Source organism: Lepidochelys olivacea (assembly GCF_965140295.1).
Source record: "Lepidochelys olivacea isolate rLepOli2 genome assembly, chromosome: 9".
NCBI classification, from domain to species: Eukaryota; Metazoa; Chordata; order Testudines; family Cheloniidae; genus Lepidochelys; species Lepidochelys olivacea.
The window spans coordinates 23,593,141-23,619,077 of NC_140419.1; the positions used below are offsets into that span (position 1 = coordinate 23,593,141).

Genomic DNA, 25,937 nt, shown 5'->3' on the forward strand with positions numbered 1-25,937 from the left:
CGTGATCGTTCCCCTCTATTCGACATTGGTGAGGCCTCATCTGGAGTACTGTGTCCTGTTTTGGGCCCCACACTACAAGAAGGATGTGGATAAATTGGAGAGAGTCCAGCGAAGGGCAACAAAAATGATTAGGGATCTGGAACACGTGACTTATGAGGAGAGGCTGAGGGAGCTGGGATTGTTTAGCCTGCGGAAGAGAAGAATGAGGGGGGATTTGATAGCTGCTTTCAACTACCTGAAAGGGGGTTCCAAAGAGGATGGCTCTAGACTGTTCTCAATGGTAGCAGATGACAGAACGAGGAGTAATGGTCTCAAGTTGCAGTGGGGGAGGTTTAGATTGGATATTAGGAAAAACTTTTTCACTAAGAGGGTGGTGAAACACTGGAATGCGTTACCTAGGGAGGTGGTAGAATCTCCTTCCTTAGAGGTTTTTAAGGTCAGGTTGACAAAGCCCTGGCTGGGATGATTTAACTGGGAATTGGTCCTGATTCGAGCAGGGGGTTGGACTAGATGACCTTCTGGGGTCCCTTCCAACCCTGATATTCTATGATTCTATGAAATATTTTGCAACTTTATTGTTTTATATTGTAGCACTGAATGGAATTTAAATCAATACATTATTCATAAGGAAAAGACAACAGAAAAAAACAAAGCTGTGCACCTCTTTCAAAGACTTCAAATTACTAAAACATACCATATTTATGCATGCAATATTTGATTTTTTTTTTTAAACACAAGTTTGTTGGTTTTAGATCAGGATATGCCAAAAATCCAACACCAAACAATTTTTGTTTATAATTAAGGCAATCATCAATCCAAGGATTGTAGTCCATTTTATTTCATCTCTACATCAAAAAAAGTAATTTAAAAAAATTAAAATTCCCTTGAAACCATAAGATAAATGAAAATGTAAGTGCCTTCACATAATAACAGTAAGCTGACCCTCTGGGAAATGGTTGACTTTCTCAATTCAAGGTATTCAAAGCTCATTCAAAAGTGTTCATTTGGAATGCAGATATCAAAGATGATGCAAAATGTTCAAGAGAAAATTAGAACTTACCAGATGTTCTAATCCAGCTTTGATGTTTCCAGAGTCCCTGTAACACAAGAACAGAAGTTGTAAATAGTTGCTAAACCCTTGTCTATAATGATTTATGTTTAACCCAAAAAACGTCACAAGAAAGTCATGTAAATTCTTGGCTATCTTTCTAATGTTCTTAACTTTTACATCTTGACTATTAAAAACACAAGGGAAAAAACAAACAGTCTCATTAAAGCCAAGACTATCTACCTACTTAAACTCCAAAATTTTACTTTCCTTACAATTGTTATAATCCAGGCACCCAGATCCTACTAATCCAGGGCGTCCCGAGGTTATTATGTGGGGGTCACGAGCCACCCAACTCTGAATGCGGCACTGCTGCTAGCAGCAGCACAGAAGTAAGGGTGGCGATGGAGAGCTAAGTCTGCTGTGAAAAGTGATATTGGCCAAGTTTCTTCACACCCCAATATTAAACAGTAACTATTTTTTAAAAAACTTTTATGCTTAATTCAATAAAAATGTGTTTTAGGTCTTAATTGAAAAGCAGTGAGAAAAGGTAAATTCATTTTAAACAATAAGGTTGTGAATTTAGCATTTAAAATAATATTAAATATAAGAAATGTGTTTTAACTTATAAGGAGGGTCGCACTCAGAGGTTTGCTGTGTGAAAGGGGTCACCAATACAAAAAGTTTGAGAACCACTGTACCAATCCAAAAAATTATTTTATACCAAAAGCACCACTGCTTCATAGAAAATTTTTAAAACAAACAGAATCTAGTACTATCACATCAAAATCCATGTGCAGTGCCCGTCTGAGCTCCCTCTACCAGAACTTTGTTAACAAATGTTCCGATCGTTCATAAACAAGGAAGATAATTAATTAACCATACATTAATTAACTAAATGATGGCAGGGATGCTAGAACTTTACATATTTCTGTTGACATCAGTTGCAAAATTCTAATGCACAGACAGAAAAAATAAGGAAAAACAAACAAAAGCACAAAAATTGGAAGGTTGAAAAGAAGGACCAATGAGAAACTGAAGACACTAAGGCAACAAAAATTTAAACTGAAAACTTAATCCTTAATGCATACTGCTGTGCATAGATACAATGCTAGTTTGCCAAGCTGGACAAGGATAAACAATTTGCCCAGCTGAGTGAAGTGAACAGGATAAGATGCCTTCTCTCTGGCATTTCCAAAAAACGCACTCAGTGATGACAGCCAGTTTCTGCTTTCATACATTCAACATTAAATCTGTTTCTAAACTTAACTATCCCTTTCTGTTGATGCCAAACAGGAAAAAATGACATTCCAAGCAATTAATTCCTGGGTCACATAACAGTGTTTACCTATGTGTAGAATATTCTTTTTCAACAATTACTCAGACATATAAAACCACAAATAGCAAAAACAAAAAAAAAAAACCTTCATTCCTTTGAGATGGTAAACATCAGCCCTTTCTATTTTGCTAACTTGCAAAACATAATAAAACAGGTTTAAAGAGTTACAAATACAAAAATATTGACGGAAATATGATTTTAAGTACATCCAACCTAATGTTACTTTTGAATACTCCAGTAATTATGCAATCTCCTTTTATTTAAGACATTTTACATTTTCTAGTTACTAGCATTTGATATTACAGTAGTCTCACACAAAAAACACAAATGTTAATATACAAAGCTAATTTTGTATTCCTTTTTGTAAATTATTTGGTGTTAATAATGTTAGACTCTTCTATATGAAACTAAAGTATTACTTTATAATTTTGACAAAGGTTTCAGTATGTATACTAAGGATACTTGTTCTCTTCAAATTCATCTTAAATGAAGTCACAGAAAAATTTGGACTTCTCGTATGCTATTTTTTTTTAGAACCAAAACTTCCTCTACAAGATCACATATTATTTAGATAGAAATGAAGTCCTATATATTTTTTCTGTGGTGCTAAAGATCCTAATGAACTTAATTTACTGAGAAGCAGGATCCAAGACACTGATGTAGGAAGCTTCCAGCTAACGGTATAAAACCTGTCCTCTTTAGTGGTCTGTCTCCTGTGCTGTCCCTGTCATGACTTCATCAATATTTGTGCAACTCCGTTTGCCCTGTGCTGAAAGCAGACTTAATTCAATTATAGGTCTCAAAATTGATAAAATGGTCCTGAAGTGGAAAATGGGAAGAGATTATTGGCAAATGAATAAAGATTTGTATCGACCTAACACACAAGAGTACAGCAGGGTTTTGTGGGAGGAGGGGTTGTTATTTTTTTCAAATCGTTCTGTCTTAAGTCTTCTGGGAACAGTGAGTTTCCCTTCCCCTCATGCAGCACATCGATTTCTGAATTAGACTGCAATATTAAATAATTAATATACTTGCCATGATTGATGTTTTGCATTAGTTGAATATTAGGTTATCAATCAAAATCCACTTGGTTTAATGTAATAATATTGAAAAAGTGTCACTGGCTGTTCATCCAATTTGTAGTTGAGGCAGCACAGATAGTAATATTGGTGTAACACAAGGCTCTAAAGCAGGAAATGCTGTGGTTGAACATACATAAGGCAAACATTATGAAACTAACTAGGACAAGGCTGAGGTTGTCCTAAATAAACCTTGTGGCACCTGTCAGTTTCAATGTAAGCATCTTTCCAGCCAAAGGATGCCATGCATCAATCATACAATGACATCTAGTAAAAATGTAGCTAAGACAAAATTATCTTTGCTGTTCAAAAATGTACTCCTTTAGATAATAAGACAACAATACTACAATTAATGTTGTACTCTAAATATTGTATTATAAAAAAATTTGGAACCGTTGCTACACCATAATCACAATACATTTTAAAATGACTACCAAAATATTAACTCACCTAAGATTTTAATAAAATACATTATCCTTTTTAACACTGTAAATGGCTACAAGAGACAAGAGCTGTTTTATGCACAGCCTCAGATATGAGTTTAAAAGTTCTGTGCAAGAATGGATAGCTAATATTAATTTCAAATTCACCAATAATATTTAGCTTTCCAGAAATTTCATTCATTTTTCCATACTACACTGCCCCCACAATACACACATTTGCCTTTCAAACTATTAATCTACAAAGCACAACATTTATTTTTGTGTTTGTTTGGTACAGTACTTATTTGTAATTTTGCTTCTCTTGTCCCTTCACATCAGCTCTGGAGTTATGATTTTCCTCTATTATGAATTTCTACTGTAAAGAGCTATTTTAAAAGCATACATTAAAGACAGTAAGCACACCACTCAAACTAGCCCAAAGGTGAAGTTAGGTGAGAAAGAAATTACAGCTGAACTAAATTTGAATCATGGCCATGAGGGACCTGTAACAACAAGCCAGGAATTCAATGAGGCAAGTGCAGCCATCTTTGGATTACTTGAAACCACAATGCAGGTAACTAATTGAGCTTATGTTAAATTATTATTGAAAGTTTATGGAACAAAGAAACAGGTTATATCACTTGATCTTTGTTGAAAACACTGATTTACACCTACACATATACTGACATACATAAATACACACATATGTATGAAGCCAAACAGTTAATCAAGATTACTGAAAAAAATTAAGGTAGTCATGTTCTCAAGTAACTAATGATTTCACAAATAATTTACCCGCATTAATACATTCAATTTAATAGCAATTTCACATTCAGGAAATATACTATTTTCTAGTATATATTTCCTTAATATACTAGGAAGCAACTATTGTTGTTTTGCACACTACAGCTAAACAAAACACTTCATCCACTTATAGGTAGTCCACTTTCTTCACTGTTATTTGCAGTGGCCATAAAGCCACTGCCGCCCTGCTGTGCAGTGTTTAGGAAGAAGCTGCGTGTTTCAACTACAGAGGGGACAAGAGCTAGAACTGGTGGGTGGAAGGGACTGGGAGTGAAGGCTGATGAGGGGAGATGGAGACTGGGAACTGGGTGATGGAGACAGCAAACAAAGGAGAGGGTAATATGTGTGGCAAGAACTGAGATTGATGAAGAGCTGGGAAGGGAAACAGACTTGTTGGTGGGGAGGAATGGTGGGGAAGGAGATGGGACACAGGGGAGACAAATCTGACGGGGTTCAGGGGAAAAATTGACTGGCTAGCCAAAAAGAGGCCAGGACAAAGAGTAGAGGGAGAGGGGAGCTTAGATTTGATGAGGAGCCTGGTGAGGGAGACTAGACTGGATGAGGAGCCAGTGGGGTGTGGGGGTGACTAGAGGCCAGGATTATGGAGAGAGAGATTAAACAAGGAGCAGGAAGGAGAGGAATTGGAACAGGCTGAGCAAGATTAAGGGGTGACTTCATTACTATCTGTAAAGTACCTACACATGGAACAAATATTTGATAATGGGTTCTTCAATCTAGCAGAGAAAGGTATAACGCCACTCCATCCAATGGCTGGAAGTTGAAGCTAGACAAATTCAGACAGGAAAAAAGGCATACATTTTTAACAGTGACTGTAGTTAACCATTGGAGCAATTTACCAAGGGTTGTGGTGGATTCTCTATCACTGGCTATTTTTAAACCATGCCTGAACATTTTTCTATAAGAAAAGCTCTAGCAATTATTTTGGGGAAGTTTTATGGGCCGTGTTATAAAAGAGGTCAGAGCAGATCATCACAATAGTCCCTTGTGGCCTTGGAATCTATGAAACTAAGATGCCTGGGGAAATGGGGATGAGGGTTTTGACAGAACTATGACTGGCTGGGCAAGAAGCCTATCCTTGGAAAAGGTTTACCCTTTCCCTCAAACAAAATGTGTGGCATGCTGAATGCTTGTTATCCTGTGGCTGATCAACCCCAACACAGAAGAGACCATATTTCAGTAGTGCTGTGCATTTATAATGTGTCAAGTATTTTGGGCTCCCTGCAATGAAAGGTGTTGTATAAGAGGGTATATTTTGTGATCTCCACCCATATTTACCAACTTGGGCATAGAAGCAGTTTTCTGGCCAATACAGTATATAAAAAAACTTTCTTCCCAGAGAAATCTCTACAAGTAAAGGATCATAACTAAAAACTGACCAGAACATGTACTAGTACCCTGGGCCCAGAAGATCATGTTCACTGGGGCCACACTCCTTCCCATTTAATTTCATCTACACAGATGTTAGATGTTTTGGGGGCCCCGCTCAACTCAGGGCTGCAGTACCCCTTTCCCTCCCGCTCTCGTCAGCCCTGCCTGTACCTCTACTAGGCATGAAGTTATTTTATTTGGTAAGAAGAAAAGTCTAGAATATTATTTCTATTATTCAATATTATTATTCAATATTATTTCTCCTTAGCAAAGGGTAGTTTGGCTATGCCAGAATGGAAAAAGACATTACTTCAGCCCCCCAACTCAGATATAGTAAAGCATCTACTTCTGGACAAAAGCTCCCTCTGGAAAAAAATGAATGTGTCATTCCCTTGCATAGCCGTTAAAATCACATTTCTTTCCCCCTTCTCTGCTCTGAATGAAGAGCCCAGTAATGTTTGTATTCCAGATGCTACAATGAAACCTAATAAAAACAACTACCTAATGTACTGCTTTACTTCTGGCCATTTTAATGAGTGGGTGCATACTGAAATGCAGTTAATACTGACATAGTCTCACAGGGGCTGCGTTTTCACTGACCACTAAGTCAGGTGATGATAGTTAGTCTGATTGTTAGCACATGTTTATGTTATATTCTTAAATAAACAGTATAAAAAACAAGAGAGGAAACCAATAGAAATATGTATGAAGTCTGAGTTTAATTTATGCTGTTGTTCAAGCCAATATTAGCAAATTGGAAATGTCTTGCATATCATTCATTATCAAGACGGACACAGCAGTCCAGTCCTAGTCTCTCAATTACATACTGAAATCATTATTGACTAATTCTTGAAACTTCCATTATGTCCTTGGTGACTAAATTTCTCTGCAATAGCTTTGTGGCTAGAATATCAGGTAGGATACAACTAATCAAAGCCAGGGTTATAATGAATTGTCATTTGCAGTAAAATTTCAAACAACTACAATAGTATCTGCTATTACTGTGTCACCAAATTTGACTTAGCTAGGATGAGTGTATATAGTCATCAAAACTAGGCATTAAATTGCAGAATCAGTACCTGATTTCAACATAACAGACCATTAGCATACTTCTCACCACTGATACATTATCGTAAGAAGTCCTGAAATCTTTGGTCCTCAATAGCACTTCATTACTGTCTTTAAACACACAATTACATTTGATGTGGACATGGAAACTATGAGACATGAATATCATCATGCCGTTAAATGCAAATGCCACAACTTTATTTAACAGTGGTTTTCAAACTGTGGGTCACGACCCTGTACTGGATCGTGGAATGTAAGGCACTGGGTCACGGCAGCTCTGGTCAGCACCGCCAACCAGACCATTAAAAGTCCTGTTGGCGGTGCTGCCCGGCTAAGGCAGGCTAGTCCCTACCTGTTCTGATACTGCACCCCGGAAGCAGCCAACAGCAGATCCAGCTTGGGGGGGAGGGGTGGCGGCGGCACAGGGCTCTGCACGCTGACCCCCACCCTGAGCACTGGCTCTGCACTCCCATTGGCCAGGAACCATCCAATGGAAGCTGGGGGGTGGTGCCTGCAGGCGAAAGCCACAATAAGGAATATTATGCCTTATTGGAAAGAAATAGAAGAAGAACAGAAGAAATAGATACCTCCTACAGGGAAATTTGTCAGGAAAGTACGCTCTCCGAAATACATATAGGGCTGACAAATATAAAGCACAGACCCCACTATCCAGTAAGCTAAACTGAGAACAAGATACGGAATCTGGAATTGAACTCAGACTGGGGAAAAATATTTGAACAAGAAGTATTTTCTTCTAGTATTTAACATTAATGCATTTTATCATTTCAATATAGCTGCCCCGATCTGTCTCCTAAATAACTGTGAACAATGTCCAAGACAAAAAAAAGTGTGTTAAAGGCCTTGTCCCACACAACACGGTAGCTGATGACATTCTCAGCACGTTAGGTATGGCAAAGGGTTGGCAAGGCATCAATATAAGTAATGAACTCAAACTCATTACCCCAGACCACTCCGGGACTTGACATCAGTATTAAAGAATCTGATGCAATGGAACCAAAAGGACTTTCCCCTGTCCTGTTGCTACAGAGCTAGACCAAGAGAAGGCTAGATTGCCAGCTATCCTTACAGTAACATTAAAAGGATTTTGACCAACTAGCTTTCCAGCTCTTAAATCATCCCTAGAGAAAGGAGAATGGGTGCAGCAGACCCCGCCATTAGCCCCATGAAGACCTGAAGAATTAGACCAGGGGTTCTCAAATTGGGGGTTGGGAGGTTATTACAAGGGGGGTGGGTTGCGAGCTGTCAGCCTCCCCCCAACCCTGCTTTATCTCCAGCATTTATAATAGTGTTAAATATACATTAAAAAGTGTTTTTAAGTTATAAGGGGGGGGGGTCACACTCAGAGGCCTGCTATGTGAAAGGGGTCACCAGTAAAAAAAGTTTGAGAACCACTGAATTAGATAGAGCCTCCAATTACTCACAAGGACTTCAGGATGAGGTGGAGATGGGGGCACAGAAAGGCACTAAGCCAAATCTCCCACAAGACCATTCAAAATTAACCAGAAAGGGAAATCTGTGACTTAAGAGAGAGGGCAAGGAATGTTTTTACATCCTTCCTCCGTGTAAGCAATGCATGGTTTTAAAGAGTGCATTATTTAAAGTTTAAGAGAAGAGAGGAGAAGGTGTATAAGCACAGGTGAGGTTCCCCCTTCATGTCTTAAGTTGATGAACTTGCAGTGATCTGGAATGAGAATGGCTCTTCATTACAGTGTAGATATTTATTTTGCATTAGCTTGTGTATGCTAAGTAACTTATGCCAAATCAGCATGAATTACTTACTGTATATGTGCAGTATGCAAATTTATCCTGAAACAAATCAGTGGATTAAAGTTAAGTGTCTGTATGTAAAATGTTAAAACAATTTGCCCTACTATCCCACTCCCACCGAGTTTGCATCATATTGCGATGAATTAGCTTAGCAATGAAGTGTCAGTAGAGTGCTGGCTGGAAAAGCATTATCCTCCAGTACTTTAGCTAAAGGCAGGAAGAGACTTAAACCACAACACATGGGCTAGCCGTGACAGGGAGACAAAAGAGCCCCCCCCCTAAGATTACAGCAACAGCATGTAGGGTATGTGTAGCCACCCACCGCAATGAAAATAGGCTGTGTCCACAGGGCAGTGTGTAGATACAGGTCAATGAAATGCTCTGGCAGAGCCTTTCCCTGTTGGAGTCTTTTATTGGAGAGAGGAAAGGCTCTGGCAGCTCCACACTGCTGGAGACTCCCTACTTCAGGGAAAGACTCCTACAGCAGGGACCTGCAAGCCAGCAGGAGTCTTTCCCTGGAGTGGGAAAAGGCTTGGGCAGCAGGGAGCTGCCAGAGTCTTACCCCATACAATAGCCCTTCCATACAGAAAAGAAAGGCTCAAACAGCAGGGAGGCAGCAGGAAACTACTCTGCTAAAAATATCAGTGCAAACAGAAAGGCACTGCTTGAGCAATTAGAGCGCCGAGTAGGGTAAATACCCACATAGCTCAGGAGTATCTTTATTCTACTCACCTAAGCAGTGCCTCACTATCTACACCACTATTTATACCCATTCTAGAGGAGCATGTAGTGTATGCATGCCACCAAAAGGAGTGAATGTACCTTAAATTAGGCTAGATTACAATTCCAACTTTTGATCATGCAGTGTGTCTCTCTCCAGTATACTCCTGAGGGAAGTCTGCGCCAAGAAATAAAAAATTCTGCATACACACACAAAAATAAAAATTATGTGCGCAATATTTCAAAATTCTGCATATTTTATTTGTCAATGATGTGGAGGCTCCAGCATGGCAGTGGGGAGCACAGGCCACTGGGTGCACGGAGGTGGGAGATCACCTTGCAGCCTCTCTCTCCCTGTCCCAGGACATGGACTTGGCAATGAGGCTGCACCCAGCCCTGATACAGTGCAAGGGCCAGGCCTGCCTCAGAAACCCTAACCCTGCCCCTCCCCCTCCATGCCACACACACCAAGATAACAAGCGAGAGAGACAGAGTCTCACACGGATGCCAAAGCCCTGGCCCCTGATCCAGGTGTGGGACAAGCAGGATCAGCCCAGCAGGATCCAATTGTGGAGGGGCTTAGTGTGTGGGGATGCAGGTGTGGGGCAATCTGGGAGCAGGCGCCTTTGGGAAAGATCTGGATGCACAGGGACTCAGAGGGTTCTGGATGTAGGGGAATGGGACTCTGTAGAGGGGCCAAGGTGAAGGTGGTTGAGGCTCAGTTGGGGGCGGGGGTCTGGGTGTAGAGAGGCGGGGGTGGGCTCAGCAGGCGGGTCCGAGTGCTGGGGAAGTGGTGCTTGGTGGGATGCAACTGGTTGGGGCTCGCTGGGGTGGGGGGCAGGTGCGGGGGGGCTCATCGGGGTGGGGGTTCAAGTGCAAGGAGCTCAGCAGGGGTTGATCTGGGTGCAGGAGTGGGGGTCCTGATGCTGGAAGAGTGAGTTTCATTGGTGGGGCGGGTGGAGGTCTGGTGGTAGGGGGGTTCTGGATGCAGAGAGGCTGGCTCTCGATGCAGAGAGAGGGGCTCAGAAGAGGTCCGGATGCAGGGGGGCGTGTGACTGCTCTTGCGGCTTCCCTTTGCTTCCCTGTCAGAAAGTCATTTTTCTGTGGGGAAGCAAAGAAATCTGCAGAGGAAATTAACTCTGCGTGCATGCAGTGGCACAGAATTCCCCCACAAGTATCAGTAACATGGTGTCAGCACAACTCCTGCGCTATCATTACACCTTATGTCATTGCAGTCAATATATCTAATCAAAAGAATAACTTTGTGAACCTTAAATAACTATCTTATATAAAACATGCCACACTTAATAAACATTTTTCCAATCTACTCAAAGCAAAGAATCACACACATTTCATACCTAAGATTGCTCTAAGTTTTTAAAAAGGAAACTGAAGAAAACAGACAGCAGAAAATTTTAAGTCAAATGGTACTTTTAAATATCATAACTAACCTTACGGTATATTTTATCACCACAAACTGCAACTGGAAATTCAAGCAATGCTTAAATCACAACAAACACTTACAATAGATCTTATAACTCAAAACAGACTTTTTATAGACCTTTTAAATGGAAATCCTGGTGGATCCTAATTATAATATTGCTACCACCCCACAAAAATGAAAGAATAGTTGAGCAACATCTGCATCACAAACTAGGATTTCAACATTACATTTACATGTACATACTTTATCACACAAAAGTGCCAACTGAATTAGGTGCCTTACTCTCATTGACTGTTAATAAAAGCTACTGAGCATGCTCAGTAATTATCACACCCATGTTTTGCATTTTTCTGGGCACTATTAGCTAGGCTCCCTATTCTATTCTCTACACAAAGATGATTCCTGCAAATCCATTTGTCTTAACCACGACTTTTTCTCCTTCTTTAGTGTGAAAAAGTAATCACGTGGACTTCAACACAGGTAGCGTTTACATCTATTCAGCTACAACTGTACAATTACGTCAAAGCAAGCCTATGTGTGGGAAGAACAAGCACTTGACCCATGAAAGAATAATATTTGAAACAAACTTTCCTAAAATAATGAAGGAAATAATTTGCAATCAAATAATATATCACAATTAATCAATCACTAAAACTTAAATATTTTAAATAGATCATTCATCTACCCAAACAGTTTCAAAGTAAGGAGGCTGGCCTTAACACAGGAGGAAAAAGATCCATGTTTGTCTTAACTTTGCCATAATATGCAACATCACTGGCATATCTGACATATGAAATATTAAGATGATGTGTAATTTTTTCCCATCTGTAAAACCAGCAATCAAACATTAAAGGGCCACAGTCAACTTGAAATCTAATCAAACTGAAAAATCAAGTTACTAGTAGTTTCGGGTACTACACTTGCCCCTTGCTAATATTTTGGATTTGCACCCACATTTTCTTGTAATAAAATATACATACATAGTGTGTGTGTTTGTGTGTGTGTGTGCGCGCGTGTGTGTTTCTCCCTAACTGGAAAGATCCGCACAAACAGTAGAGGAACATGACTATTCAGGAAAATAGTGAAAATGACTAAAGTGATGACAAATGCAGAGTAAACGTATTGGAGGAGAAAAACAACAGAAAAATTGGCCCACAATCTGGCCTTTATTCTGGTGGTGCAAAGCAATTAGGAAGCTTGCTTAATGGGCTACCAGGGATTTACCCTTACATATGGAGACTCTCAGGGCAGTGTACAGTAAAACTAGTGGCTCTATGTCAATCCCCTTTCCAGCCTCTCTTCAGGAACCATTCCTACTGGAAAGGGGGGGTGGGATGGGGAATCCCTATACATTGGCTATGGCAGTTACCAAAAACAGACCAGGTAGCCGTTGGAAGCAGTGTGCAAATGAGAACAGACTTTGGGATGCTCTAATTTACAACGGGGATTAAAGTGGTCCTCAGCTGGCATGCGGACTGAAAGACCACAAAGTTGGTATGTGATTTGCTGGCTGGCTCCCCCACTCCCAATCACATGAAAAGATTTTTACTCCACTCTGGAAAAATAAGAATAAGTTTGGCCAATTACTGGTACATTTAAAATACAATAAATATACAAATAGATCATATGAAAGTAACTTGCAAAAGCAGAGAAAAAGAAGAGGAGAAATTAGCAAAAACAAATAAAATAAAATAAAAAATAAAGTAGCACAGGTATAATTGTTCAACAATAAAATAAACCAAAAATTTGATGGTGCTAAAGTTGGTGTATATCAATGAGTTTCATAAGAGCAGAGAGGTAAACAATTTGCCTTACTAATGATTTTTTCCCCACTATCTTAAGACAGAAAATGGTGCATACAGTCAAGATGTTTTCAGATGGTCACGAAGAGAGACAACCACAGTTCAGCCCTGGCCAATACACTCATACTCAAGATCTTGGACATCTAAAATGAATACAAAACTTAACTTCGGAGCTCCTGAAAAGAGAATACTGCTCCCCAATGTGAGCCCTTTAAACCAGGTCAAGAGAAGACTCATGGTTCTTTATGGGAAAAGTTTTTCTTAAGCAGAAAATAATGAGCATATGTCACTGTATTCCAGCCAAAGGAGGATCCAAAAGAATTACAAATACTACTTTTCTGAGACTTCAAAGCAGATTAGGAAATATTGTAAACTATCAAACAAGCAGTGACTTTTTCAGGTTGACCGCACCGCACCTTTAAGTGGGGCGGGGAAGGGCATTTGTCTGACTGGCCGAACGAAGGGAACAGTGCTTTATAGCTGGGGGACAGGGGTGAGGGAGAGTGGGAAAACTGCTGCAAAAGGGGAGGAGAGGTCAGTGTGATCGCTGACTCATCCTATGGGAATGAAAGGTTTAAAAGGGGCAGCCCTGTGCCTGAAGCGCCCTTTTACACAGTCGCTGGCACCTCCTTGTGGCAGATGTCCAGTGCAGGTAGCCATAGGGAACGTATACAGTAACCAGATAAATGGCTTGAAAAAGGACTAAAAAGAGAGATGTTCGTTAAAGGAACAAATGTGGGGGAGGGGAGACTCCTATGATTGGTATGGCAGGGAGCCAACCCCCCTTTCTTGTAGCCCACCCTAACCCTCCAGGGGGTGGGGGTGGGGAGTGGATGGTAAGGTCCCAGCAATGGATTGGCTGGAGGGACCTGGATGGAAAAAGAGGGGGAGCTGGCAGAAGCCCCCATGTAATTATGGAATAAACATGGGGTTACCTGCACTATATTCTGTTATCTGCCAGACAGTCCCAGACATCTAATAATCAAGTTGCAGCCTGATTAAACCCATGTCAAAATGTCTCCTTATCCTTCTTTTGGTATAGCGGGACAATGAGAATTCAAACCATTTCTCAATTCAGTCTCAATTTAGTCTCATTTTTTTGCTCCTCACCCTCGGATCCTTTTTGAAGAGTAAAACCTTATCATCAAGGTTTGTATTCCCAACAAACATGAGTGATTAAGCTTCGGGGTTTTGAATGTAGCTGCTTCTGTTAACTGTATCGTTTGTTACAGCTTCAATAAATTAGACAACGTTGACTATTCCCCCCCCCCCCTTTTTTTTTTTTAAGTGTTATATAGTACATACTCAATTAAAACACATCCTGTAGGTGAAAGTGCATAAAACATTTCAGGGATAGAAATTAGTGGTAGAAGGAAGTGTTGCTAATTGGCCTCAAAGTACAAAAATAGGTTAAGAAAATAAAACCAACAAAGTAAATGCACAGAATGCTACCTTGAATATTAAACAATGGACAATAACTTTTAACAGTACTAGGCACACTACTCAAGTAAAAACTCTCTGGACTAGGAAAGAATGTTATAGGTTAATGAGGAACATATAAAGAGTGCAAGATAATTATCATACCTAACACCTTACCATCTGTGTTCGGATGACTACAGAATATAAACACAGTTATCATAAAGACTGGAAAAAAATTACACATGCGTTTTCTATTAGCATAGTTTCCGGTTAAATATTTAAAATGTTAGACTTTGCTCAATTACTATTGGATCTCAGTAACAAGTACTATTTAATTTATCCCCGAATTACACTTAAAGTTGACATTTTAAAGAGTAACAGTCTGAATACAATCAATTTTCCTTTTTCTGAAAGCTTCTAAATCCCCTTCATTCACCCAATTACCACCGTACTTAAACCAATGACATTTCATTTTTACGGGAACAATACTATTCTCAAACAAATTTTTGAAAAATATAAGATTAAAAACTTCTACACAAAGAATAAACTCCAAGAGAAAAGATGCAAATAAAATTACTATTGTAATCTTTTGTTTTTTATTTGCAAGTATAAAATGGAAGAGAAACAAAAGCATGGAACATAGCATCTGTCATATCAGAATATAAAAAGATGATCCTGGCACAAAATGAAAAAGCTCTAATTCATTTGCAAATCAAGCCTGCCAGTTCTATTTCAAGCTGGCGGTAACTGTCAAGAGTTAACAAGATAATCACTTTCAATCCTGCCTTCAATGGTACATTACACTGTTATTCCATTCAATAAGGCCGTTCTTTGGGGCACTAGATGAATGGTTTTCATTTCTAACTCTCACAAAAAGTTGCAAAAAAAAAAAAATCCACGGGGCTTAAGAAAGAAATCCCTTTATGGGCATTTATCTACCGGCACTTGCTTTTAGGCAAAATTAGATATTTGGATACATTGGTGTCCATTCACTTCCTCTATTCCTTCAGGCCCTTGGTCTATTGTTTTAAAAATCATTAGGCACATGAGAAAAATCTCAGACCATTTTTTCTAAACTATCAATGCACAGTAAACAACAAGAAAATCTGTAATAGTGTTTTGTAAGTACTATGGTACAACATTAAAAAATACACCCTCAGTGAAGTAACAATATTTGAGGGTACTGGCCTTTACTTTGTTCTAAATCATATGAAATATAGCAGAAACCTGTGAAATGATTTATTCTAATAAAAATAAGAGAAAATGCTAAATATACATTATCTATTAACCAGGGATAGTAACACAGAGGTCTACATTAATTATCTTTAAAAATGCATTTTTGCTTTCCTTTCAAATGGCAAAAATATAATAAATGTTTAAATTAACAGCAAACTTTTTTTGCATATAACTTTCCCACTAACTACCATGAAGTAAAATTATTTTGCAATACTTGTGTCTAAAAATAAATATAGGAAAAAATTGTTTGAATCTTAAGATTGTTTTCACTAAAGTATTTTATTAAGATTTTCTTATGTTGTCAATAAAATAATCTTTTAAAAAACCTTATTCATTGAGTGGTGACCAAAATTATGTTTTATGATGTTTTTTATCCTCATAGATCCCAATTTGAAGAACAAAGCCATGTCTACATTTAATCTCTTAGCTGAGTTAAGCTTCTCCAGCCTCAAGTCTGTTACCCATATTCAGTGCCAAGTAGTAAATTTTCAATAGCCATCTGTGTATATATTTTACTTTATTATTCAATTATTTTTTAGTAATAGCAATATCATCTTTTTTTCCTGAATGAAGGGAACCATTTTGCTGTACACCTCTTACAAGATTTGCATACTTTCCATGAGACTTTTTGTTCCTCTTTATAATCCCCTACCACCACTCAAACAAGGCTTTCCAAGATTCCCAGTGCAAATACTTCTTTACAGCAGAAGTTTCTTCTCCAAGGAATTAGAAAGCCATAAGTTTCCAGAGCACACACAGACTCATTCGTATTAAAAGCCTCTTCAGAGGCTCTGAATACAGAGATGCTCCTGTGGTTTAAGAATATTTAAGATGAAATGGAAAATGCAATTCAGTTATGTGTATATGTTTATATTACACCAGGACTTAATCCCTTTCTGTTGAAAATTTTGTTTTTTCTGCAATCCTACTAAGGTTTCTGCAGAAGGACACACCAAAACTTCTAGAATCAAGTTGATATGTGGTCCCCCACTTTCAAACAGAAATTGTTCTTTTCCCTCCAAGTATATATTAATTCGAGATGGATTCAGAGTTTACATAAAACATGTAAGAGTCTTAGAAGAAATAAAACACTGTACTTCCTCAGAACATGGAGGTGAAAGACAGACACTGGGATGGATTTTAAGCAGTGGACCACAACTTTATTTACTTAAAACTGGGCATAGGCAGTATACACCTATGCCATCTCACTTACCAGGCATTTAAATGGGTCCAGTGTGGGGTTACGGCAGAGATGGGCAAACTATGGCCCGTGGGCCACATCCAGCCTGCGGGACCCTCCTGCCTGGCCCCTGAGCTCCTGGCCCGGGAGGCTAGCCCCCGGGATCTCCCCTGCTGTTCCTCCTCCCCCACAGCCTCAGCTCACCACGCCGCCAGCACAATGCTCTTTGCAGCGGGGCTGCGAGCACTTGCCGGGCAGCACAGGTGCAGAGCTGCGGCCTGACCCGATGTTCTGTGCTGCATGGTGGCGTGGCTGGCTCCAGCCGGGTGGCACGGCTGCCTGTCCTGGTGCTCTGGGTGGCACGGCTGTAGTGCCGCCAGCCACCAGTACTCCAGGCAGCGCAGTAAGGGAGCAAGGAGCAGGGGGGGCTGGATAGAGGGCAGGGGAGTTTGGGGTGGTGATCAGGGGGCGGGGGTGTGGATAGGGGTCGGGGCGGTCAGAGGGCGAGGAACAGGGGGGTTGAATAGGGGCAGGAGTCCCATGGGGGTAGTCAGGAAGGAACGGGGGGGTTGGATGGGACAGCACAGGACAGTCAGGGAGAAGGGGTGGTTGGACAGGGCAGAGGTCCCGGGGTGGGGGGGGCAGTCAGGAAGGAGAAGAGAGGTTGGATGAGACAGCGGGAGGCTGTCAGGGGACAAGGAGGGGTGGATGGGGCAGGGGTCCTGTGGGGGGCCGTCAGGGGACGGGGCGGTATTGGATGGGGCAGGAGTCCCAGGGGGGCGGGGGCGGATAAGGGATGGGCCACACCTGGGAGCACAGGTTCCCCTAACCAGCCCTCCATACAATTTCTGAAACCTGATGTGGCCCTCAGGCCAAAAAGTTTGCCCACCCCTGCGTTATGGGGATCTCACCATTTAACCAATAACTTGCAATAGACTTCTCAGCCCTGGGACTTGGCTTGCTTCTGAGTCCTCTCACCCAGCCCTCAGGAGAGGAGGTAGAGGGTATCAGGGACAGCCTCAGTCTATGGAGATTTTAAGTTTCCTCTTCTCCTTACAGGTATAAACTCCACCAGTGAAAATCCTGGGTCTCATTTATCTCAAGCTTCAACAAACTAAACATTCCTATAAGCATCTCTAAATATCAGACTTGCAAATCTTATTCTTCTTTACCCCAACTATGCCTCCACAATGTTGAGAGGAAAAAACCCACTAGACCTACACCAATTTGACCCAATGAGAAAAAAAATCCTTCCTGATCCTCCCAAAAAGGCAATCAGACAGACCCATAGTATCCTGGAAACAGCTCTGTATCTACAAATACAGGGAAGGAGGGCGAGGCTGTTGAAGAGTCAAGGGGCTCCTGAAAAGTTTAAATTATTGGAGGAGGGACAAAGGGGTTAATCAGCTCCCACTTGCCCCTTTTGCCCAGCCAATGGGATGTGAAGAACCCAAAGAGTTGGAGAGACCCAGCTCTGGCATTTTCAGGTATGTGTTCTTCTCCATTTCCTCCATTTTGGGAGGGATGCTTCCCCTCTTCTTGTCTGAACAACATCCCCACACACTGCTGAGATGCTACAGTGAGGTTGCGGAGCCATTTCTGATCAAATATGCTCCCAACACCCACTGAACCAGAAGTAGGGGGGTTAACCAATTATTTAGTAACTTCTGACATTCAGCAACTTTTATTAATAAACTATTATTTTCATAAAAAAAGTAAAAACAATTCTGTAGTGTATACTTTCAAAAATAAAGAGTTTTATGTAAGTAAATGAGTAAATTCATACTAAGGTAGGTGCTTGTCACTAATGATCAACATTTTGTTAATCACCACAGCCAACATGAAACCTGAGGATGAGATGAGACTTTTAGGATATGCAAGGTGTATGTCAGAAATCTAAGCAAAAGAAGCTTATTTCTGTTAGTATTTAAGATCTATGTGACTTAGAAGCCTGGATAAAGTCCAGCTACACCTTACAAGGTGTTAGCTCACTGTAGTTCTGTTGCTTAGTGAATTATGATTGAAACTTGGCTTTGATCCAGTTTTGTACGTTAGAAGTCCTTTTGCTATCTCATGCAACAATATTCAGAGGTATAAAAAGTCCAATTTATAAAAGCTTTTCCTGTATGTTTGTTTCCTATAGGTTTCCCCGCAGTCTGACTTCTCTGGGCTCCTTCAGTCTGGGTTCAAAATATCCCCCTGAGGAAAGCATGATTAATTTCATGTCAACAAACTCAGATCTTGTCCCATGTGTCTTAAATTTATTTAACTGTGTGACGAGCACATGCAGCTTCTCATTTCTGTATGAGGTAAAGTCTTCTCTTGTCCCGGCAAAAGCAACTCTACGTAACTTCAGAATACTTAGTTACCATTTCCCAAAAAATTCTTTGCTTAATATTTTTCATTTGCTGTGAAGTTGTAGAGTACCTACACTAAAGGTCATCCTAAACTGCCATTTGTATTTAGCAATTAACCAATTTGTTTCTTTTTCATCTGCTAGAGAATTCTGCAGACTCAGACAGACCACTTTCAAACTCTCCTGAATTCTTAACTTTTTAAAAGGTCTTCTGATATGTCTGATCATACACAGAACTATGGGGGAATAAAAACAGATCCTCCTCATGAAAATGTTTAGAGAGCACGATGGAATAGCCACTCTCAAATGAGTAATGGAAACAAAGGTAAACTGACATACTGACAACAATAAACTTTTTGGATTTAACAGCATTTTGAAAATGCAATAAAACAATCTATAAGAATGTCTCTCAGTGATTCCAGGATCTTAATAAAATGTTAAAATGCTATAAATAGAAATTCATTGACCCATACAAGACTATCATAAAATAACTTCCTTTAATATTATTTGTACTTTATCCTAATTTACTTTCTAGCCATTGTGCTGTTAGCATACGTCCTCCAGTATTTTTCTGGTTGACATAAATGTCAAAAACATCACCATTTTATTTTTAAGGGAAGAATTATTTAAGTTATTTAAAAAGATTATTTTACTGAAGACCAAAATAAATTCTGAAAGCAGCAGTTTCAAGTGAAGACACTGGATTGTTGAAACTATATTTGGGGGTGCCAAGTCACACCCAGGTATTCTTAATGTAGAAACCAATCTAGCAGCTGGCTCCTCATCTTTTGAATAGAAGATCACAGCCGGCCCGAAGCTGGAAGAAAACTGTGGGTGAGCTAACCTTTATAATACATGAAACCATCTTGTTAGTTCAGTGTAGCCTGTAAAAAGCATTTTATGATTTTATTTTTTATGTAACCATTTGTTTACTTGACTTTTACTTGTTTTCACTAGAAGCATATCTAAGTATTGCGTATTAAGCACAGCAATGATCCTGAGGTGAAACTTATAAGTTGAGGTGCACTATTTCTGAGGGAATAGCATATCTGTAAAATACTGTGAGTGTCCAGTGGAAGGCTCAGGAGTTGGACTGCGCATACAGAGGAACCGCAGAGCCTATATAAGGTGAGAGGGGAGTGTCTGTGTTGCCCGTGGCTGGGAGTCAAGGAGCTGACTCCAGCAGGCACAGACAACGCTTCCTCACAGTAAGGGCAGATGGTAGTGAGGTGCCTCATAACCTTAAGAAGCATCACAGATTGCAAGACCTGAAGTTTACAACACCTAAAACCAGGACTTGGTGATTAAAAGCCTTGATGGGGGGGAGGAGGATTCCTTGGCTATAAAATGAAGGCCAGACAGACAACATTTCATCAAAGTATGAAGGACTGAAAACTCTAGTTGAAAACCTCAAAAGTAAGATATCTGACCAAGATGTAATTTCTACAGATAAGGTGACTGAGAATAGAGTCTTAAAAATAAATTGGGCATGTTTTAAAACAAAAGGAGAGCCAAAAACTGCAGCTAGTTGGGGCTCCTGAGAAAACAGATGGAGGTTCTGACATCTGGGAGGAAGCAGGTCGGGGGCATAGATAACTAAATCATTGACTCCAGATTGTGCCAACTACCTCAACTTCCCTCTTCAGTGCTCATCCTCAAAAACAAGTCTGCATTAGTATCCAAGCCTCAAAACAACTATAATTACTTGTACAGATAATGTAACCAAAAAGACTTTGAAGGCACAGTGCAGATAAGAGTACCCAAGGGTCTTAAATTGTGATATATCTTGATAATAGTCCTTCATTTTTTAAAAATATAAAGAACTATGCAGGTATCAAAAAAACTGCCATATTCTAAAAGTAGCCACTGTGGATTTATATCTAACAAGGCTACATCTAGAATACAGAGGACCAACTAAGTTCTTTAAATCATCTGATGAGGCTAAAATTTTTCTTGATTCCAAGAGTAATTAACTATCTGAGGACTCAGTAAATTAGAAACAACTGGGACACTAAACACTGATAGAGCTGTATGATGAATTAGGGTTTCTGTCTGTTCCGCTTCTGAATAGTGGATGATGGTATGAAAATGTATCATGAAATTACTGTGCCATGGAAAGCCTGTATGTATGTGGATTCCCCATGTGTTAGCAGGGTTGTCTCATGTCTGCCAGGCCAAACACAATTGAGAGTGACCAGGACTCAGCAACAGTCTAAGTAAAATACCTTGGGACTACAAGTTTGCTTTCTTGGGAGATGACATTTCCTGCTCTTATTTGAAGCAGAGGCAGGCTGCTAGAAGTAATAAAAAATTACCAAAAGGCAAAACAAAAGAAGAAGGTGATCCCAGCAGGAGTCTCTAAAGGGAGTTACAAGGGGGACTGGAGGAGATCTATTTTGCACCAGTTTAACACGAGGAAGGCTGCTGCAGGGACAGGGTAGCCAAGCCCAAGACACCAATTTTTTTTATATCTAAGTTGTTTTTAAAATCTTCTGTTGACCAAACACAACCAGTGCCAGGCCTTTTTAGTCAACACATTTTTCTCAGCAAATCACCTTCCCTTTCTTGCTCCAGTCCACCGTCTCCACCAAATTACATTATTCTTGTTCAATTAACTCCCCAAAACACCTTGTTTTACCAAATATGCTTTTCACCTTTCACTTGGGACTAATCTATACTAGAAGCACTGATGCAGCTGTGCCCCTGTAGCTCACCTGGTGAAGACACTCTATGCTGACAGGAAAGAGCTCTCCCATCAGCATCATAAAGCCATCTCCACGGGAGGCGGTAGCTATGTCAGTGGAAGAAGCTCTCCCACCGACATACCACTGTCCACATTGGTACTTAGGACAGTGTAACTTACGTCACCCGGGGGTGACTAATTCACACCCCTGAGTGACATAAGTTATACCAACATAACCTGTAGAGTAGACAAGTCCTAAGTAGAAAAGGATGTACTGTTTTTTATTTCCAAAGCTTCACATTCAAGGTCTCTGGTGGACAACAGAGGAGAGAATTGGCAGGGAGGCAATTCACAAGATGGAGGAGGCTGCCCAAAAGCAACTGTCTGAGGCCTTAAAAAAACAAAGAACAAAAATCTTGTTGAGCACTTTTACCGTTGAATTTTGGCATTCCTTCAGTGTAATGAAAACAATTAGCATCTCACACTACTGATTTACCAAGTGGACCAAAATAAAAAGCAAAAAACTCATAGAACACTATTTCTATCTACAGCCAAGCTTTTTCAAAGATTTTTTTGCTGTGATGATGCCAAGAGATTCCTGAAGAAAACAGGGTACCATAAAAATAGCAGCCTCTGAGGAAGCCTGGATCTTAACCAATTTGGACTTTATAGATTAAAACCAACACTTTATACTGCATCTGAAAATGGACTGGAAGCCAGCACAGAGGTTACGTAGTATACTTCTTGTAGAACTTCAGCTGCATACTGAAGTTACCTTAGCCCATATGACTTCACGGTCTTCATTTAAGGCCTCACATACCTATGGAAAAGGGAGGGTGGTGTAACAGAGGCAGATGATGAGCAAGCACAAACTACAACTCTCTAGATTCTCTCAGATGGGAGAGTACAATGCCACCAAAGTGCAATTCCACCTGCCCCAGCCAGAGTCTGCTCCTGGATCAATACTGTCTTTTGGTCAATAGTATCAGAAGACAATCCACAGATCTACAAGAACAAACATGGACACTCCATCAATTTACTGTCCAACAAGCAGTTAAGAAGACTGGCTCTCTAGTCCTTCCTTAGAGTCCTTGCACTGTATGCCTGATTCCTTCCTTCCATCTTTCCATCCTGACTTTGCCTCTTTTGGTGTTAGGGATGAACTTGGTAACTCCACTAGCAAAGTGTCTCTTTCCACTAAGTGGATATTTATCACAGGCTACGATAAAATAAATGGTATGGGGACATTTTTCTGTATGCTCTTCTTTCACTGTAGGGAAATAAAATGATGTATCAGCATGGTGGGCAACTCATTAGTTGTGAGTAACCTTAAAAAAAAGGGCAGTTATAAGTCTTAGCCTTCGCAAATTTTCAGAGAGGAGTCTACAGTGACTATTGCATTTTATGAAGTACGAGACATAATCCAGAAGGCACAAACCACACAGAAAACAGTGTATCATAATTTCTGTAAAATTTCCACTTTCAGATGCTGGGGGACCTCTCACTTTTATGGAAGAGCCACTATTACTCCTTGTAATATGTGGTATTTTTCCTAATTTGTTCAGAGTTTATTCACTTTTATTTTATTTTTCCCCTTTTTAAATAACATTTAACCAACAAACAAAACATATTACAGCATTAAAGTTCTGAAATGAAGCAACAAAAATAAGGACCTTAACCAAAAATAGCATCCAAACTTTACCCAATTGTGCCTAGTTGTTGCAGAAATCATTAGCATCATGCTCTATTCTGAAAGCTCCTTGCAATATTTGATAAACAAAAGATCTCAAGTGAACGTTCTCATATAGTAAATTCCATTGCAAAAGGACCAATATAAGTGCAAAAGATAATTGGATTACCACCCACAAAATGCTGATCACTTCTGTAATCTCATGTACTATCAACAACTCTTAAACCAGAGGCTCTTAACCTTTCCAGACTACTATACCCCTTTCAGGAGTCTGATGTGTCTTGCATACCTCCAAGTTTCACCTCACTTAAAAACTACTTCCTTACAAAAGCAGACAAAAATACAAAGGTGAAGCAGCATACTATTACTGAAAAATTGCTTACTTTCTCATTTCTACCATGTAATTATAAAATAAATCAATGGGTATATAAATATTGTCCTTACATTTCAGTGCATAGTATATAGAGCAGTATAAACAAGTCATCGTTTATATGAAATTTTAGTTTGTACTGACTTTGCTAGTGCTTTTTATGTAGCATGTTGTAAAACTAGACTAATATCTAAATGAGTTGATATACCCCTTGGAAGACCTCTTTGTACCCCCAGGGGTTCGCATACCCCTGGTTGAGAACCACTGTCTTAAGCCAGTTAATAAATATTAGTGAATTAATCCTCACAATGCCCCTGTGAGGCAGGTAATTATTATTCCTATTTTACAGATAGATAACTGATGCATAAAGAGGTCAAGTCACTTGTGTAAGGTTACATGAACTGTGTGTTTAGATCAGGAATAAAATCTAGATCTCCCGAGTTTCATCTCCTACTCTTAGACACACTTAGGGTATGTCTACACTGCAGTTAAAAATCTGCGGCTAGCCTATGCTAGCTGACTCATGCTCGCAGGGCTCAGAGTAAGGGGCTATTTCATTGCAGTGTAGAGATGTTCGGGCTCAGGCAGAAGCCTGGGATCTCACACCATGTGAGGTGGGAGGGTCCCAGAGTTTGGGTTGCAGCCCGAGACCAAGCCTCTACACCACAATTAAACAGCCGCATAACCTGAGCACCGCAAGCCCAAGTCAGTTTGCATGGGCCAGCCACGGGTGTCTAATTGCAGTGTAGACTTACCCTAAGGCCTACTAGGAATATCTATGATAGATTTTAAAAATTCACAAAGATCACTCCTTCCTTTCAGTGCAATGGTATGTTTTCTAACTGAAAATGTGGAAAAAAAGTAAATATTACATCTCAGCAATGAGCATATGATTGGCAGTCTCAGTGATTAATTTGCACCAGAGCTTGCCAGGGCTGAGCCCCAGCACCTCTAGGCTTGGCAGTTCATGGTCCCACATCAGTTATGAAAGTAAAAGAGTTACTTGAGCCCCAGCACCTCGTTCATTACCAATTAAGCACAACGTGGTCTATATATTTTCAATCTATGTTCGCTTTCCAATGAAAATGTTTAAACTGAAGTCTTCCACAAATGTCACTACAACATAAAAATTCAGAGTATGCAATAAATGAATAGGCCAGCCTACTGCCTTTAGAAACAGCATGTTGATACTGCTGAGCATAATGCGATTTTGGCTCATTTCCTAGATTTCCAGGTTTGGCTGAAAATCATAACCATGATACACCAAGTTGCTATGTCTTGAAATGAAGTGCCAAGCTTTCGTCCCAAGAGGACAAAAATTCAGTTGGAGTATTTCCAAGCAACTGAAGAGACTTTTTTTTTTTTTTTTAAAACAATGGTCGGTATTGAATGGCCTCTTAGACAAACAAAACTGCAATGAGGTACCAGGATAAACCACCTAATTTCACTGTCTGGTCAAGCAAAACATTAGAGCCATGAGACTTGTGCACAATATTTTTCAAGTTTTAAATTATTAGAAAAGTCAGAATCCAAAAGTTCAAACAAAATAACCAAGTGATATAAAAAGCTTAGAGTACCTTTCCCAGACCTGAAGGAGATCTCAGTGTGGCTCGAAAGCTTGTCTCTTTTACCAAAAAAAGTTGGTCCGATAAAAGATTACCTCACCCACCTTGTTTCTCAGATAAAAACCAAGGCAATTAAAAGTAATTCAGTGGTATTCAAATATTGAAAGAATGAGACACATGATACTGTTCAAATTAAGGTCCTATCAAGACTTAACATTTTTTCACAGGATGATGACAAACACATTCTAAACAAAATTTGGGAAGTTGGTGAGGAATAGTAAGTATTACTCACCTCTTCCCTTGGTCTCCTACCCATGTCCATGTCCACAGGCCCTTTCCCTATAAACATTTTTCCCCACCTACATGACCAAGATTCTTCTGCCTCCCCACCCAGACAGTACTCCACAGCTTTCTGTTTAGCACTGCATACATGTTACCCATTCCAGGGCCAGAGGGAGCCATTCAGTACCAGTCAGACACAGAAGACTAGGCACCACTTTGCAGGGAGGGGATGGAGAGCATTTACAGCCCAACA

General features: G+C 40.0%; 1 protein-coding gene across 1 annotated transcript in view; it reads right to left on the bottom strand.

The window, feature by feature from the left end:
* RSRC1 (arginine and serine rich coiled-coil 1) overlaps positions 1–25,937 on the bottom strand; it is a 369,693-nt gene that overhangs the window by 233,681 nt on the left and 110,075 nt on the right. The window contains exon 5 of the mRNA XM_084638898.1: positions 1,061–1,097. Coding sequence (XP_084495024.1) covers positions 1,061–1,097 — 37 coding nt within the window. The remainder of the gene's footprint in view (positions 1–1,060; positions 1,098–25,937) is intronic.